This window comes from Bombyx mandarina, chromosome 26 (genome assembly GCF_030267445.1).
Source record: "Bombyx mandarina strain Sakado chromosome 26, ASM3026744v2".
Taxonomy (NCBI): domain Eukaryota; kingdom Metazoa; phylum Arthropoda; class Insecta; order Lepidoptera; family Bombycidae; genus Bombyx; species Bombyx mandarina.
In genome coordinates this window covers 153,411-172,383 of record NC_143232.1, presented here as the reverse complement: position 1 = coordinate 172,383, position 18,973 = coordinate 153,411, and the positions used below count along the sequence as shown (strand labels likewise).

Sequence of the window (18,973 nt, the reverse complement as noted above, 5' to 3'; positions counted from 1 at the left end):
TCTTCAACCCATCTACGCAATAAATAAGTGAAAGATTTTCATTACAACCACTTTTCATTTATTCGAAATTCTATCGCAAGACGTTGATGTGAAATATCTCACCAGAAAGAGATACCCAGATCCGCCATGCCTTCCGAGGACCAGGTTTGGGCGAGGTCAGCGTCCGACATGACGTTGTGCTGCAGCCTCAGGAAGTATTCCGTCAGCCACACAGCTATGGCTCCGAGGGTGAACAGCACTGAAAGGATACAAACAAGGATTGAGTGAAGGAATCAATAAATCGTCATTTTCATTTCGATCTTTTGTAGAATCGAACGTTTTGACCTTAATCTTTAAGGTGCACAATCAAAGTGCACTCACAGAAACCATATCCTTCTTCACTACATAGTATAGTCCCTATATCCCTATGTATGCTTAAATCTTAAAACTACGCAACGGATTTTGATGCGGTTTTTTTTTACTAGATAGAGTGATTGAAGAGGAAGGATTATATGTATAATAACATCCATTAAATAGTGGAGAAATCAATAATAAATTACAGTTTCCGAAGCGAAGCGAGGGCGGGTCGCTAGTATACAATATTTTTTTACCAACACGTGGTCTTACAGGGTTAGTATGCTGAACTGTGATTCGATCTTATGCCTCTAATACTGATATGTCCGTGCAGTAGTTTTTAGCACTAGTTTTAACTATTGCAACGATTCGCGAAAACCGAAGGAGATGCTAAATGGACTAAATTAAAAAAAAAAAGGCGAAAACAGTCAAAGTTTTTTGTCATCAGTAGTCCCCCAGTAGTCGAAATTTAACTATAATTTATTAAAATTATAAGTTTGGACATTATCATTCTTTTACTGTCAAAGACTTCTTTAATCACGGATTTCGCAGACTACATACACTATAGACAAATAATATTAAAGACAGACAATATTAATCTATTCTCATTTTGACCACAGACTTTAAACAATAACAAAAGTTTGACAATAAACAAAGAGTATATTATAGATATATAATAATATGTGTTGTGTCAAATACAGAGTGTGTCTATTGTTTTTTATTGATATACTTAACATAATTTTTATGCATAATTAAAAAAAAAACTTAAAATTCCGCACTTCTTCTCTATATTCACTATAAGTGCGAGAAATTTCATACTCCTCCGTCAGTGCAATTTTCGTAAAAAGGGGTACAAAGATTTTGCTTCACGTATTAATATTGTTATCGTATTAATATTGCGATAAGACCACCAATTGTACTTTTTTTTATTTAATATTTCGCGTTGTTTCATTCGTTGGTGTACAATAAAGAATACCCTCTCCCTCTCTCTCTCTCTTTCATAATACGGATATAAAAATTGACGTTTAATCAAAGCAACATCGTAAGCATTAGTGATAATTGAATAGACTTACCAGCCAACGTGTTCCCAACTAGGAGAGGTTTGGGGGAACATCTCGTGCGGGCCGCAGACCCTAGTGCCGCTAATACACACGACCCGCCCGAACAGAGCAAGGCTGCGCCCAACAAGGCCGCTGTACCACACCACGCCCAGCGACGAGCTGGATGATTACCGGCTTTCACTGTAATACAAGCAAATGGGTAAAAAATGAAACTGGCTCTCCAGACATTGTATTTTCACTGGTGATAGGATGAAGGGTAGGGCAGCCGTTGTAACTATCATGAGACCTTAGAGCTTATATCTCGAGGTGGGTGGCGCATTTACGTTGTATGGGCTCCAGTAACCACTTAACACCAGGTGGGCTGTGAGCTCGTCCATCCACCTAAGCAATAAAAATAAAATAAAAATAAATTGTCACGGAGAATTATCTGAGGAATAGTTTGATGAGCCCCTCATTGTCTTTTACCATCGTGGCGTCAATCACTGGAGCAGAATTTATACCTACTAACTGAAAATACTGGGGTTTCTCAAAGTGCGTTTCCAGAGATCATTACATTTTTGGCCTCTATCATAGAACTTCTCTACACAGTAATACTTGAGTGCTTTGAAAAGTCATTGAAACTGAGATTGATAAAGAGTCCTTAGCCATACCCACTTACCATAAACCAAGACCATAATCTCATTTGCCTTGGAAATTAATATGCTATAATGTAATGGTAGCTAGGGATTTTTTTAAATACTTCTAGCCGGTTGGAGACTTAAGCAATTATTAGCAGCAAATCAACATATCAACCAATACCATAAGGTTTTCCTGGGCAAAAACAAATAGACAAGATGGTAGACATACACAGGTCTATATGAGGTTCGGCTTCTATTATTTATGGCAATAAAAACATCAAAAAGCTTTTAAATAAGGTACTAAATAACCCATGATTATATGATTGGAGTCTAGTTTAAACAGACTTTAAAAAAAAAATCAGCATTAACAATTTGAGAGTACAGTACACTATCTAAATTATGGTAAATGAACTAAAAGAAATGCTAACCGTTTTGTGGGACATCTCTATTCATTATGTAAATACATTTAAAAAAAAAGCTATTAAAATACAGTAACCAAAAACATTACACATTTAAAAATTCCAAGCAACAATATAAAGGTAAAAGGAACAAGAAAACCGGAAAAGCCTAAAAGTACTTTTATAACAAAATAGACGGTAGTTGTCCACAATACTAAAATGTCGACGAACAAAGCACCTCAATCGTCCTTGACCATAAAAACTGTACAGTATTCAAAACGTGAGAAATAACAACATGTTATTACAAACAATAATAAACGCGAGTTTAAGCCTTACAAATAGTTCTAATTAATTATACTAACTGCGACCTAGAACGTAGCCCAGAACCGAATCGGCCTAGTGTGACCCTGTGTAACATATACACAGGTCGAATCGATCAATATTAGTTGCGAAACTTTCATTAAAATATTAAGAAATTAAGGCGTGTATTTTTAGTCTGCAGTACTGCATATCTGCCTTCATGTATTCAGATTCAAAGTGATTTTTTTTATGATTGAAGGATTACTTGTGGCCCGGAGGCCTTTCCAGTTTCACCAGGACAGGTGGGCGAGCAAAGGCTTAGCCAGGAGGGGTGGGATTTGCTAACAGCTGCCCGAGCGCCTCCGAAGGAGACCTAACAACTCAAGAGCACCTGCTTCGCGAATTAATCTACTACCGGATCGGAATCGCGACCCGCTGAGAGGATCCGGCGAGAAACTCAGCGAGATGATGCATGGGTTAGGAGATTTGAAGTATACTACAGCCTGTATATGAATGGTATTAAAGCACGTGTCGTGGGTTCTAGTTGTTCTGTTGTTCCGACGAGGTTTGAACCAGAGTAAGCTCTACCTGCGATTGTTTTACCTCAGCAAATAGACATGGATAATAAATGTTCGCATCTCGAATATAGGGGTCACCTCTAGAATGCTCTGTAATACTCAGTGATGGATTTAGGCTTGATGCCGCCCTAGGACCTGTTTATAAAAGTTTTATTTTTAATAAAAACTGTATACATATTTTTAATAAATATAAACAATAAACTCTTTTTCAAAGGGGACTGTCTTTACTTTTTTCGTCTCTGAAATATTGGCATTTCAAAAATTTTGTCGTCCCCTCAAATCATGCCACCTTAGGCCCGAGCCTCACGGGCCCAGGCGTAAATCCATCACTAATACTATATACAATAATATATATAATACTATATATAATACTATATGTAATACTATATATAATACTATATATCACTCACCGCTTATATCATAATTCCTCCGGCCGTAGGTGACGTTCAACTCCCTGTGGCCCTCGAAGAGGCCAAAGTTGATTCTGCCGTCAGTCTTTAGCGGGAAAGAAGTCTTTCTCGCTCTCGCATCAACCCAATGAGTCGTGCCCAACGATCCCACGATCAAAGCTATACACAGACACGAACCGAAAAACGTAGCGAATATCATGGACCGCTTGAATAGATTCAGCTTCATTTTTTTTTTAAATTGATTCGATACACTTTTCACGAAACAGTTACTGATGCGTTCGCTAGATGGCGTTATGTCACATATTCTCAACTTTTCAAGTCGTTTTTTTTCTTTTCTCGTGCTTATTTTCTAGCTATTGAACTTGTGGGATTGTCTCCGAGATGATTCCATTGTTTAATAGTTCGCTTGCCATCAATTTTTCCTTCGTTCCGACGTTTCACACGACGCAACGCGTAGAAAGATCTGTAACAATTGCATTGTGACATGTAATTGGTATTTTTTTTTAATGACATCTAAGCGCGCTGGGATTACTAGATTAGAGATATTTTTTTTTACATTAATTACAAGACGAGTCTTTGGTTAATTTAGATTTGGTTACTGGTGGTAGGACCACTTGTGAGTCCGCGCGGATAGGTACCACCACCCTGCCTATTTCTGCCGTGAAGCAGTAATGCGTTTCGGTTTGAGGGGTGGGGCAGCCGTTGTAACTATACTGAGACTTTAGAACTTATATCTCAAGGTGGGTGGCGCGTCTGCGTTGTAGATGTCTATGGGCTCCAGTAACCACTTAACACCAGGTGGGCTGTGAGCTCGTCTACCCATCTAAGCAATAAAAAAAAAAAGGTTAAAAATAAAAAGATTCCATTTTGATTGCGGATTACGCCGGTGATCAGTCGCGTTTTGACCGACGCTAAATACGCAAATGGAATATACGCTTTTATTGAAAAGTCAGGTGGGCTAAGAGTTAACAAGCCCGAAGTAATCCCTAGATTACCATCAACCGCATGAACATTCAACTGAATCGAATAGGCGATGCTAGAACTCGAACAAACAAACATTTGTTGTTATTTATTAACGGAAACTACTAATTTTCTTTTTATATAGCTTAGATGTGTGGACGAGCTCACAGCCCACCCGGTGTTAAGTGGTTACTGGAGCCCATAGACATCTACAACGTAAATGCGCCACCCACCTTGAGATCTAAGTTCTAAGGTTTCAGTTACAACGGCTGCCCCATCCTTCAAACCGAAACGCATTACTGCTTCACGGCACAAATAGGCAGGGTGGTGGTAGCTACCCGTGCGGACTCACAAGAGGTCCTACCACCAGTGAAGATGAAACTATTATGATTTTCGTATTCCACCATTCTGCGTATTTCGGTCGCGACGCAGTAATGCGTTTCGTTTGGACGAATGGAACCGAAGTTATATCAATCAAGTCTCAAGACTTTTTTTTTTATTGCCCTTGTATGCAGACGAGCATACGGCCCATCTGATGGTGAGTGGTTACCGTCGCCCATGGACTTCAGCAATGCCAGGGGCAGATTCAAGCGGCTGCCTACAGCTTAATACTCTCCACAAGCCTCTTTTAAAGAAGGACATGTCATAGCGCTCAGGAAACACCGTGGAGGGGAGCTCATTCCATAGCCGGATAGACCTCAAGGTGGACGTTTATAGTATAATGATCTCCTGGGGTCTGATAGCCACTTAACACCGGCTCAACAGTAAGCTCGTTCACCAATCTAAGCAAATAAAACAATGCATTTATAAACTTATGCAAATTTAAACGCATTCATAGATATAAAACATGATAATATGCGATGAATGTATGAATATATTATTTACGATGTCTTGATTCTATGTCTTGATTCTTCACATTAATAAGGTACGCGAAGACTTAACAGTTTGTATATAAGTATGTATATAATTAATACCCAATTTTTTAACCTACAGTGGGGCGGCGACCGATCGGTAAAACTCATCAAATCCCTACACAGCATAAGAGAACACGTTGCACTGACCACACATAATGAGTATAGTGGTGAAGCGGATAGGCGGCCTTGACTATTGCGCAGAGGGTCGTGGGTTCGATTCCCATATCGGGAACATTGTTCATTTACTGTTTAATCCCATTTAATTGTTATTGTCGTCCACGTGACCACGGAATGTGTAAGTTTTGAAATATTACTTATAATATGTACGAGTATAATGACAATAATATTAAATCGTAAAAGTAGAAAATTGTAGTGACCTAAAGGATAAGACGTCCAGTGCATTCGTATCTAGCGATGCAACGATGTTCGAATCCCGCAGGCAGGAATAAAATACGTACTCAACAAATGTTCACGATTGACTTCCACGGAAGGAATAACAGCGTGTAATAAAAATCAAACCCGCAAAATTATTATTTGCGTAATTAATGGTGGTAGGACCTCTTGTGAGTCTGCACGGGTAGGTACCACCGCCCTGCATATTTCTGCCGTGAAGCAGTAATGCGTTTCGGTTTGAATGGTAGGGCAGCCGTTGTAACTATACTGAGACCTTAGAACTTATATCTCAAGGTGGGTGGCGCATTTACGTTGTAGTTATCTATGGGATCCACTTAACACCAGGTGGGCTGTGAGCTCGTCCACCCATCTAAGCAATAATAAAAAAAATATTATAATGTGGGATGTCAAGTCAAGAAGATACGCAGTTAATTACAAGTAATTTCACTGTATAATCGCGTTTAATTGTTATTGTCGTCCGTGACCACGAAAACTATATATTTTTATGCATTACTAATAATATAATGACCATAATAAAAACGATATTAAACATTTATATAAAGCAATATGCTGGCCCGCAGATTTACTGGTTGCGATAGCTATGTCAAAGTTACAATTTTTAAAGCTTATTGCCCGAATTTTTACGCCAGTAGTCTGTGGACCACATACACGCGGAGAGCTTACAATGCCCTACGTGTTCAATATAATAATGCCTTTAGGATGATGTTGTCACTGCCGCGCTTTTGTAGTGCATCCACAATGCTTGCGACATCTCACACCGATGACTTCTTTGCAATAATGCGGAAGAGAAGTGCATCGTTATTGCGTCGAGTTCGTGACAGTGGCAACAGTCTTTTGAGAATCATATCGAGCAAGATCGAGGGACTGCTGATCTACTGCCTTTGCAGTAGGCACTTGGAAGGAGAAAAAAAATAAATGTATTGGTATAAAATGTATATAATGATAGTTATGTGTTAGATTTTTTTTTTAAGTTACTAACATAGATTATAAGTAATTATTACTAACAAAATGTTATGGTTTAAAAAAAAAAGTGAAATAAAGTATTAATAATAATAATAAACCGTAAAGGTAGCTTTATTGTCTACAGTCTCGCGGATAGCGAACAAAACACTGAATAGTCTATACAATCTCGTAAACGAAAGTTTCTCGAATTATATTAGTACGTTTACCGAATCTCGCAACTAATTAATTACGTTTTTTTCTTCTTCTTTTTACGTAATAAATTGTTGGAGAAAGCGATATCATTACGCACGCGTTGTATTCACTCGTTTTCATTATCAATGCTATTCGTTGTTTCTAAATAAAAATAACGCTAAATGAAACTCCAAGCATTTGTTATGCATAATAAATATAATATAAATAATAATAAATATAATAAATATTTACTGACAACCACGCCACGTTAACTAGTCCCGTGGTAAGTTCGTTAAGAACTTGTGTTACAGGTACCAGATAACGGAAATAAATGTAAGATTTTTATTATACACATACATATATTTAATATACATCCATAACCCTGGAAAAGACATTTTATATTATTCATACAAAATATCTTCCCTTGGCGGGATTCGAACCCGCGACCACCTTGTGTAGTGACCATGTCACTTACCACTACACCAGACGGCCGTCAATAAAAAAATATATATATACATATGTCGGCGCAGCACTGCTATTTACTTTACTAAGTATAGTTAGAATTAACTGTTACAAGTCTAACAGTTATAAAAAAACTGTTTAAGAGGGCATTCAGGAGAATTCATGAACAAACTACTTGTTCCCATTGTCTATACTAATATTATAAAGAGGAAAGATTTGTTTGTTTGTTTGTTTCGAATAGGCTCCGAAACTACTGGACCGATTTGAAAAAATCTTTTTCCATTAGAAGCCGACATTGTCCCTGATGAACATAGGCTACTTTTTTTATTTTATTTTTATTTTATTTTTTTGGTTTCATGTGTGTTTTAATGTTTCCGAAGCGAAGCGAGGGCGGGTCGCTAGTTCTACCATAAATACAAGTGACTATTGTCTCATAATGCCCAAGACACGTCATTTCAGATCCTCCCGATCAACTTACAGTGCTTTTAGGTATATTAAGCACCGGTCACGGTTCTCGTCGAACCCTTCGCTTGCGACGAAGGGCTCGGCGAGTAAACTAACCCATAGACACAGCCCACTGCGTTTCTTGCCGGGTCTTCTCAGCGGGTCGCGTTTACGATCCGGTGGTAGATTCTGGGAAGCAGTGCTCTTGCTAGGGCCAGTGTTGGCAACGCCTCCTGGTTTGGGCCCCGAGAGCTCACCTACGCGTTAGGGTTACGCTGACGTAGCCTCTCAAGACTATCAGCTTAGGTAGGAAAAAAATGCACAATGTTGTCCTCTGGTTAGAGCCCCGTGAGCTCACCTACTCGCTCGGTGACGCTGGCATAGCCTCTCAAGGCTACCAGCTTAGATAGGAAAAATAAAGAAGCGCACAATACATTCCGGCTGAAGCAGTCGAACGGAGCGGAGCTATCTGTTGTTATTGTTGCACATTTGAAATTTAATAATTTGAATTAATTGGAAAAGTGAGTCTTAATCGTTGTCACTATGGAAGGCAATAATAACGATGAAGAGACAAGAACTGACAAGACAACAAGAAAGAGAAAAGATAGAAAACAATAGCGATGTACATATTATGTATACGTTGTTCACGACTAATATATTTCTTTGGGACGATAAGTTTCTGCATATTACTGCAACAGTAGGAAAACTTTTAGACAATCCAATTGAGAATTCGAATTCATGTCTAAAGGTCATGTGACCTGATCATAGCTTGCACCAGGTGAGCCGTGAGGTCGTTCACCCCTCTAATTATATAATTTATTTAATATAAATAAACATTGACTCTTTGTTCGTTCCAGAAAATCTCTTAAGCGAGTCGCCTCTGATTACTCTTCATTTACAGATAGAGTAATATAAACGAGACAGTATAAAATACTTTGCTTTGGTTGCCGCGTAAAAATAAAACAACCAGAATAAAGATGAAAAACTTGAAGAAATGTGAATTGTTTTTGTAACACGCTTTTCTTAGCTTCTATAGTGGGGTAATGGAATCTTTGAACGTCATTTTTACAGACTTCAAGACATCTGATTAACTTGAAAAATTGCACACTAATCCAGGACCGATGAAAATGAACAAAAAACATTACTTTGGTCCTATTAGTCATCTTTACTTGGGCCCGCGGTCCTCTTCCGTCATCTGCGAACCGTCCAGTTCCGCATACGTCGTGCGCCCCTTAACGGGGTTATCTCGTGAGGAGGCTCAACTCCAGCACAGAAGAAAAAAAAAGTCCGAGAAGAAACCCAGACTGACAATGTACAAACAACTAAACTATTTCAAGTTAGGTTTTTTTAATTGCCCTTGTAGGCATACGAGCATACGGCCCACCTGATGAGTGGTTACCGTCGCCCATGGACTTCAGCAATGCCAGGGGCAGAGCCAAGCCGCTGCCTACCGATAATTGGTTGCTTAATTAAGGCATTACTTAATTTTTGAACTGCATATGTTTTTTGTTGTTCTATATAACTTGGCTAATATACTGAACAGCATCAATAGGATGAAAAAAAAAGTTGAAATCAATAGTTCGATTTTGCTAATAGAGCTAATTTTTTTTTTTGTAAACTACCTACACTTACTGATGTTTTCTTTTCTGTCAAGGTCAAATATACGTTAGAACCATCTCAATTAAAATTCAGGGTCGTTGAATGAATACCAATAGATTGACGTAATCCCCCGACAAGAAAATGGTAATTTCTAACGTAAAGTTTTATTGATGCTAAAATAATTTCTAACTGCCTCTGATTGAATTGATTTTTTTATTGATCTGAAGAAAATAATGATTAAATATCTATTATAGGTATCCTCAGTTTAGAAGTTTAATACATTTTTTTACAGAATGATTTAGTGTTTTTTTTTATTGCCGTATAGGCAGACGAGCATACGGCCCACCTGATGGTGAGTGGTTACCGTCGCTCATAGACGTCAGCAATGCCAGGGGCAGAGCCAAGCCACTGCCTACCGTTTAGCTCTCCATAAGCCTCGTTTGAAGAAGGACATGTCATAGCGCTCGGGAAACACCGTGGAGGGGAGCTAATTCCAAAGCCGGATGGTTCGTGGCAAAAAAGATCTCTGGAAACGCAGTGCGGATGAAAAACTGTCATCAAAGATGGCAATCTTTTTTTAGTGCATTAGATACTCATCTACTGTTTTAGTGATATCAAATCCCATCTACTGTTTTAGTGCTCTCAATGCCCATCTAGTTTATGAAGTGTTTATCGCAGTATATCCGGCATCTTACGTATTTAGCATGTTCTTAGAGTCATCCGCTTATACCAGAGCTGAAATCCCACAGATTTTCTTAAGAAATACATTTTATATTTTATTCCTACCTACTGGTAGCTTTGCGAGGCTATGCCATCGTAACCGAGCGAGTAGGTGAGCTCACGGGGCTCTAACCAGAGGACGTTGCTAACACTAGCTCTAGCAAGAGCAGCGCTTCGCAGAATCTACAACCGGGTCGGAAACGCGACCCAAGAAATTCCGGCGAGAAACTCAGTGGGCTACATTCTTAACACGGGTTCTCGAAGCCATTTCGCAATAAATACAAGTATCATGTAACAAAAATTACTAGATACTAAAGTTGGCGATAGTCACTAGCACCCGGCCTATCTCTCTATACAACCCAGTTCGATAGTATCTATTTTACAAAATTTCGACTTCAAGTATAATGTTGGCGGCATAAATGTTGTGATTGTGTCCATTAACCAATTATTATTTGATGTAGCTCGTCTGACATAGAGTAACAAAAGAAACCAATGTTCAGACAAAATATTGACGTTTGATTGAATATTATAAATGGATCGTAAAGTATCAAATTATTACTGAGAATATCGGTGCAAAGCGATAACGATCGTGACTAATCGAAGACGATTGAAATACTAAATTGTAAGTTATCGTTAAGAGGAATTCACAATGTATCATGTGTTGCGTTATCCGTGAACAAAACTTATGAGATCTTCGCCTTAGTTTCCGCAAAAACAAATACGTGAAAAACTTTTATGATATTAATCAAAAACGTTCTTGGTAATGTATGGGTGATAAGATATTTTAATACAAAATATGTTTTTTTTGTTCATAGATAGAAACCCATCACAAGCATTTGCTTTGTTACCCGTATTAAAGTACATACATCTTAATATATAATTCGAGAGGTGAAAGGTCATTTGGTCTTTGGTTTAAGCGACCTTTTTGCAACTTTACAGGAGAGCCATCTCAAGTTATAATTTGGAAAAAAATATCATAACCTAAAACTCCTTTGGCTGTTTGATCGGGGTAAACTTAATTGAAATTCAATTAAAAACATCGAACTGTTAAGTTGGTAATATCAAATAAAACGCACCTTTAATTACAAAGATAAATGTCGCGTATTAAGCAAAATGTCACTTAACCCAAATACCCTTTCACCCCTCCATATATAATTATTCTTCTGTCCATGTGTATATCAGTGAAATCTTAAACGGTTGGACCGATTTCGATGAAAATACCCGATCCACTAACAGTGCTTTTAGGTAGCTCAAGCACCGCTCAACGTTCTCGTCGAACCCGTCGCTTGCGACGAAGGGCTCGGCGAGTAAATTAACCCACAGACACAGCCCACTGAGTTTCTCGCCGGATCTTATCAGTGAGTCGCGTTACCGATCCGGTGGTAGATTCTGCGACGCACAGTCCTTGCTAGAGTTATTATTATTAGCAACGTCGTCAGGTTTGAGCCCCGCGAGCTCACTTACTAGTTAGGTGAATCTAGTATATAACCCCTCGAGGTAACTAAAATAGGTACGGAGAAAACAAAAGATGAAATTTTTTGTGTGTTCCCCAATTGTGTATTAGTAAAACAAAATACATCTACTGGAGTTTTAATGAAACCTTGACAGTGCTCATCGCGGTTACGGCCCGCGTCAACTGACCCACCAGAATGTTTTTAAAGCAGACTTTTAATTAAACCGCAACTTTTAATAAAGTTACAAGCTTAGTTGCGCTTTATATTGTTTTTACAATAATGTATTCTGTCGGACGTGACGTGAGCTCGTACGATACGATAAAAGTATTCTCACAATTAAAACCAGTTTGCTCAGTGCGAGTTTTTTAACGTTTTCGATAGCGTAAAAATTAACTAAAATTAGTATGTAGTTGGAACGTTTGCCTACGTTTGCCGCTAGGGGCGCTGTTCCAATTTCATACAAATTCTAGTTAACGTTTACGCTATCGAGAACGTTAAAAAACTCACAATAAGCACGCAGATGGGCTTATTCTGGAAGATGTGTTTTTGGAACGAAATTCCTTATAGGACGATGCGGAGGGGTACCCTAACCGGGAAAAAACGTCCGTAACGTAAGATTTTTATTAGTAATGCACACAGTGTACGACTTAACTTTGTAATAACGTACAAATTAGTAATGCACACAGTGTAAGACTTAACTTTGTATTTTTTTGTCGTTAATAGTTATAATCCGAAATTCGTTAAATCGCAAACGTTGTTTTCGAAATTCTCATTTAACATGGCTGTATCGTCACGGTAGGATGCGCTCGGCCGCTCTTAGGACATCTGCATAAGCATGTGGCAGATATGACGGTCCGAAGGTCAATATTAATGGCAGGCACAACATTTTTGTTCACCCAGAACTTTAAAGTAAAATTTCACATTTCACACACACACACACCTAGAATACCTAATTGATAACGTATTGTACGGGTGATATTGTGTTATAAAATAATTTAGTGGTTATATTATTTTAGAAACGTTTGAAGCATAATAGTTTTCTTTAGGTCATTAGCCAAGTAGTACGCTAATCCAAATACAGTGGCCCAGGGCCGGATTTAAACTTAATGCCTTAATGTTTTTTTTCTAGGAATTAAAAATTTTGCACTAAGGGTGACTCATAATTATATTACACAAAAAAAAAAAAATTAAATGTCTTTAATTACAGAAAATAGAAAAATCGATTACTTTTTGTTTTAAATCTCCAAGGAAATAAATTGATTAAATCATTTTGATTATTAATTTTTACCAAAAGTGCCAGAATTATAATTCACATTCAATGGATTAATTGAATCTCTTGAATTATCAATTAAAAAGAAAATTATTAATTAATTATATTGAGCAATCTTAATACGACAAAAAAAAAAACTTTCAAAATTTTGCCGCCCTGGGCACTAGCCCCGACTGCCCCTATTGTAAATCCACTACTGCAGTGGCCTCAGACTTAAATTCTTTGTCATGCACAGGTTAGCTCCACCGTGCCGGATATTTTAAATCCAAAGTTTCAATGGTTATTACAATATCAATCAAATCGAGAATACGAATATTTCTAAATATTAGTAGTGGTTTCCACGTCAATACAAGACGCTTCGGTATCTTCCCAACACTGTGGTTTAGAAGCTTGTTTTTCCTAACGAAACCGATAACACACAATACATTTAGCACGTTCATATTCAAGTATTAACGGCAGATTTTGCTGACTTTATAATATGTATTATGACGCATGTTTCAAATACGCAGGTTTTCGATTATTGTTCGAGAAATGAACAAATCTGTTCGAGCATCGGTACCTAATTGCTGTTATTTCGTGTAACACGCTTATTAGATTCGCCTGTATGTATGTATACTTGTATGTGTATGTGTGTGCGTAATGGAATCTTTGATCTTCGTTTTCGCCTAGTTCTTTTTTTTTGTCTACCTATTCGCGCTGGTAACCTAAGGGGCTATTCCAGCTAAGGCCAGACGGGTAGGTTAGCTCACGGACTCAACCCTAGAGAATTGCTAACAATGACCCTAGCAAGAACATTGCTTTGTAGAATCTACCACTGGATCGGAATGGCGACCCATTGAGATGATCCAGAGAAAAAATTAGTAATTTATTTCTTTTTTTTTTATTGCTTAGATGGGTGGACGACCTCACAGCCCACGTGGTGTTAAGTGGTTACGGGAGCTGTTACACACTACTCTACAAAGCAGCTTTGCCCTAATCAGCTCGTTTACAAGCTAACTGTGTTTTCCATTAGAGTCATCATTTTTAGCTTTCATGTAAAATCAAATCATATTGATTAACCAGTTAGAATCTGGAAGCCGTCGCGAGCATACATAAGTTTGAGAAGTCAACAATAGTGTTGTAAAATTGTGAAAGTCTAATAAAAGACAGTTTAGTCGTGAAAAGTTTTTTGTGTTTTTTTTAAAAAGAAGTTTGAGAAGGGCCGTGTAACAAATTGGTGTCAGAAGTGGGATACCAGAGAAGAAATCTGAGACAGACCGTCAAAGATTCTGGTATCTCGAATCCGAGCCATCAAACTTCAAGAACGACCGACAGTAAGCCTTGCCCTAAGGACAAGCCTGCGTCTAAACACAACTCAAGAGGACGACGATAAGCCTCCGCTGTTAAGCGTGAGCCCGCTCCAGCCGCGACGTGACGCACAGAGACGACAGTCCAGCTGCTTCTCCAATTCTAACTCACCCACCATCAATCAGCATCCAGAACATAACTACCAGCATCCTGCTCCTGACGAGGCAATGCGGTACGGCGTGCTTCTGTGAGTGCTCTACACTTCAAATTCTCCGAAAATTTTCAAAGTTCCTTAATCTTAATTTTAATTTTCAAAATTTATATTTAATTCTAACCTGTATTTCAAGTGCTATTTTTGTATTCCAATTTTATCCAGCACATCATAATTCAAACCTAAATGTCAGTCAAATCGGAATCTTCAAAGAAAGGCGAAATGACGGACAAAATTACCTTATCCTTTTTAACCAAATTCATCAAAACTTATAATGGGGACAGAGAATCACTCCCCGCGTTTTTAACTAATTGTGACAATGCAATGTCCTTAGCTAATTCGGATCAACAACCCGTCTTATGTAAATTTATTATCTCACAATTAGAAGGAAAAGCCCAAGTCGCATGTAGTCTAAAAACGTTTACTAAGTGGACGGAACTAAAAAACTTTTTAAGATCAACCTTTGGAGAGAAAAAACACTCCATTCATTTACTTTCCGATTTGCAACATTGTAAACAATTATTAAATGAGGATGTTACTAAATTTTCCTTAAGAATTGAACAAATATTAACGCGTATTCATTCTAACATTCATTATAGTTGTAAGGACGAAAGGGAGCTTCTAGGCAGAACCGCAGCCATGGAGGATCTTGCCCTTAACACATTTTTATTGGGATTAAATCCATCACTATCTAATATAGTTCGTTGTAAAAATCCAACAACCCTCAGTGACGCCATACAATATGCAATTGATGAGGAAAAAATATTCAATTTATACAAAATTAACGCAAAATCCCAAAAACAATGTTCGGTCTGTAACAAAGCGGGCCATACTTCCTTAGAATGTTTTAAAAATAAAAAACCTTTTCCAAAAAACGTTTTCCAAATACATCATCAAAATAATTTTAATAAAAATCTAAAACCTAATTCAAATAATTCTTATATTAAAACGTGTAATTATTGTAAAAGAACCGGTCACACGATTACGGAATGTCGCAAGCGTCAATTTAACGAGAATCGCCGCGAAAACGCAAATTCCGCGCAAAACGATAACTCGTATATTAGGTCTCATGTTGCACCTGCGCAACCGTGTGAACAAGAAAATTTAAACTAAATCGGATTTCGTTGCCGTGTCCTTCGAAATCTAATCAAAATCATAAAGACACGACTTATACTAAATTTTCTAAATTCACGACTCAACCAAAAGAATTGAGTTCTTCTAACTTCACGACTCAACCAAAAGAATTGAGTTCTTCTAAATTCACGACTCAACCAAAAGAATTGAGTTCTTCTAAATTCATGACTCAAATAAAAGAATTGAGTTCTCCTAACTTCCCGACTCAGCCAAATAAACTGAGTTCTACCAAGTTTATACCTCGACCAAAAGAGTTGAGTTCTCCTAAATTCACGACTCAGTCAAAAGAATTGACGAGTTCTACTAATGATAAAAAACTAAATGATAAAATAACAAACAAAAAATTTTACTCAAATTCAAAAATCAATCAATACAATTCTAATTTTATTAATTCTAAATTCATGACTCAATCAAGACAATCGAATGATAACAAAAATCAGGGCCGTACTCAGAGTCCGGATTCAAAAAATAATTTACCTAATTCTAACTTAGTTACAAATCCTAAATCTAAACTTATGTACGAAATTAACGATTACAGTAAAAAGGTGTCTTTACCTCATATTTACTTAAATTCTAAACATGCCTCTGAAAAACTATGTTTCCTTATTGACACAGGATCCACCATAAGTATTATAAAAGGATCAAGTTTATTAGAAGTCCCGAATCTCTCGAACGAAATCGTGAAATTAAAAGGGATTAATAGTTCAGAAAATCCTGTTGAAACATTAGGTACTTTCGAAATGGAATTTAATTTATATAACGAAAATTTTAAATACAAATTTCACCTTACAAATGACGATATTAATTTAAATAATTACGATGGAATTATTGGTAGCGATTTTTGCAATTATTTTAAATCGAACATCAATTATTTTTCTAAATCCTTATCTGTAATGAATCATTCTATTCCTATCATTTATACTCAACCAACTTATATCATTCCGGCTCGTTCCGAAGCCGTCATTGAATGCACAGTGTCAAATCACGTGCCCGAGCTTTATCGTAATAACGAAGCTCTTGTTCTAGATCATACCTTATGTGAAGGTGTTTATGTCGCTAATTGCATAGTTACAATCAAACAAAATAATAAAATAAATATTTCTATTTTAAATACTACAGAGAGCGATATCGAAGTGAAAGATTATCACGTAACGTTAACGCCTCTCGAACGCGAATGTTTTGATTACGGATCTTGTTTTAATATTAATTCTAATGTAACTTCTAAATCTGATCGTATTAACAAAGTTCTAAGTCTTATCCGATGTTCTCATTTAAATGATGAAGAGCGTAAAGTTCTTTTAGAGTGTTGTTCACAATATACAGATATTTTTCACATCGAAGGTGAACCTTTAACTTTCACAAGTGCTATTGAGCACACCATAAATACAGGCAACGCACCTCCTATCCACGTTAAGTCATATCGTTTTCCTGAATGTCACAAAGAGGAGGTCGATTCTCAAATTCGTAAGATGTTAGAACAAGACATCATCCGACCTTCTATTTCACCCTGGAGCGCTCCGGTTTGGGTTGTGCCAAAGAAAATGGACGCTTCCGGTAAACGAAAATGGAGAATCGTTATAGATTACCGACGCCTTAATGACGTTACCGTTTCAGAGACTTATCCGCTACCTCTTATTACAGACATTCTAGACCAGTTGGGTCATTCCAAATATTTTAGTACGCTGGATCTTACAAGCGGATTTCACCAATTACGAACCAGCGCTCAGGACGCCCCAAAAACAGGTTTTACAATTAGCACTAATTCGAGCATGTCTGGACATTACGAATTCACCAGAATGCCTTTTGGGTTGAAAAATGCCCCTGCTACTTTTCAACGTCTTATGAACACTGTTCTATCAGGTCTACAAGGTCTCCATTGTTATATTTATTTGGACGATTGTATCGTGTACAGCCAAAATCTTAACTCGCACATTACCAAATTAAAATTGGTATTTGATAAATTTCGACAATTCAACCTCAAACTCCAACCAGACAAGTGTGAATTTTTAAGACACGAAGTCACTTATCTTGGCCATATTATCACAGATAAAGGTGTTTCTCCTAATCCCGAAAAAGTCAAGGCCGTTTCACAATTCCCAATTCCGAAAAATCCTAAAGAAATAAAATCATTTTTAGGCCTCATAGGTTATTATCGCCGTTTTATCGAAAACTTCTCTAAGTTAACTAAACCACTTACTTCCCTCTTAAAGAAGGATGCTGACTTCCTTTGGAACAAGGAACAGCAACACGCATTCGAATTCTTAAAAGAAAAACTAGTTACTGCCCCTCTACTTCAATATCCAAATTTTTCAGAACCTTTTAATGTTACTACAGATGCAAGTAATTACGCCATAGGCGCAATTTTATCCCAAGGTCAAATAGGCATGGATAAACCGATAGCGTATGCATCACGCACTTTAAACAAAGCCGAAGGCAACTATTCCACCACTGAGAAAGAGCTTTTAGCCATCTTATTTGCTGTTAAAACTTTTAGGCCATATTTATACGGCAACAAATTTAAAATCGTAACAGATCACAGACCTCTTGTGTGGTTATTTAATGTAAAAGACCCCGGTAGTAGGCTCATTCGCTGGCGTCTTAAACTCGAAGAGTATGACTATGAAATAGTTTACAAGCAAGGTCGTCTTAACTCTAACGCCGATGCTTTATCTCGTTGCCCTATCAACGCTATAAATATAAATAATTTGAACAATCTTAGTTATGAAAAATATTTTAAACTTCAATTTATAAACAAACTTCCAACATCAGACACTGTTATCGAAGAATGTTCTGAAAGTCTACATTTATCTAAGTTTAATACAATCGCTTGCCCAGTTTCATTAGATTTTGATTGTTCTATACCTCACTGCGAGGATATCTTAAACCAACTCGAAAATACTGAAGAGTTACTAAATTCCGAACGCGAAGTTCTTGCAATTAAAAGTATTAAAAATAAAAATAAAACTTTCTACTTCTTATACACTAAAGTTCATCATTACGAAGAGACTCATTTTAGAGATATTTATAATTTATTAATTAAACTAAGAAATATGTTAATAGAGTGTGAAAATATCACAGATTTAGCATTACCAGATTTTTCAGACCCATTCTCTAAATTAAATTACACGAAAGTCTATAATATAATTTCCTATGTTTTCCATAATACTAATATCAAAATACATATTTATAAAAATAAATTAATTTATCCGACTCCAATAGAAGTCCCTAAAATTTTAAAGGAAAACCACGATTCACCTATCGCTGGTCACCCAG

General features: G+C 37.2%; 1 protein-coding gene across 1 annotated transcript in view; it reads right to left on the bottom strand.

Moving 5' to 3' along the window:
- LOC114248700 (uncharacterized) overlaps positions 1–18,973 on the bottom strand; it is a 38,122-nt gene that overhangs the window by 2,985 nt on the left and 16,164 nt on the right. Inside the window, exons 2-4 of the mRNA XM_028182058.2 lie at positions 3,698–4,160; positions 1,407–1,574; positions 103–238 (exon numbers count right to left, since the gene is read on the bottom strand). Of these exons, the coding sequence (XP_028037859.1) occupies positions 103–238; positions 1,407–1,574; positions 3,698–3,923 (530 nt within the window). The 5' untranslated portion in view covers positions 3,924–4,160. The remainder of the gene's footprint in view (positions 1–102; positions 239–1,406; positions 1,575–3,697; positions 4,161–18,973) is intronic.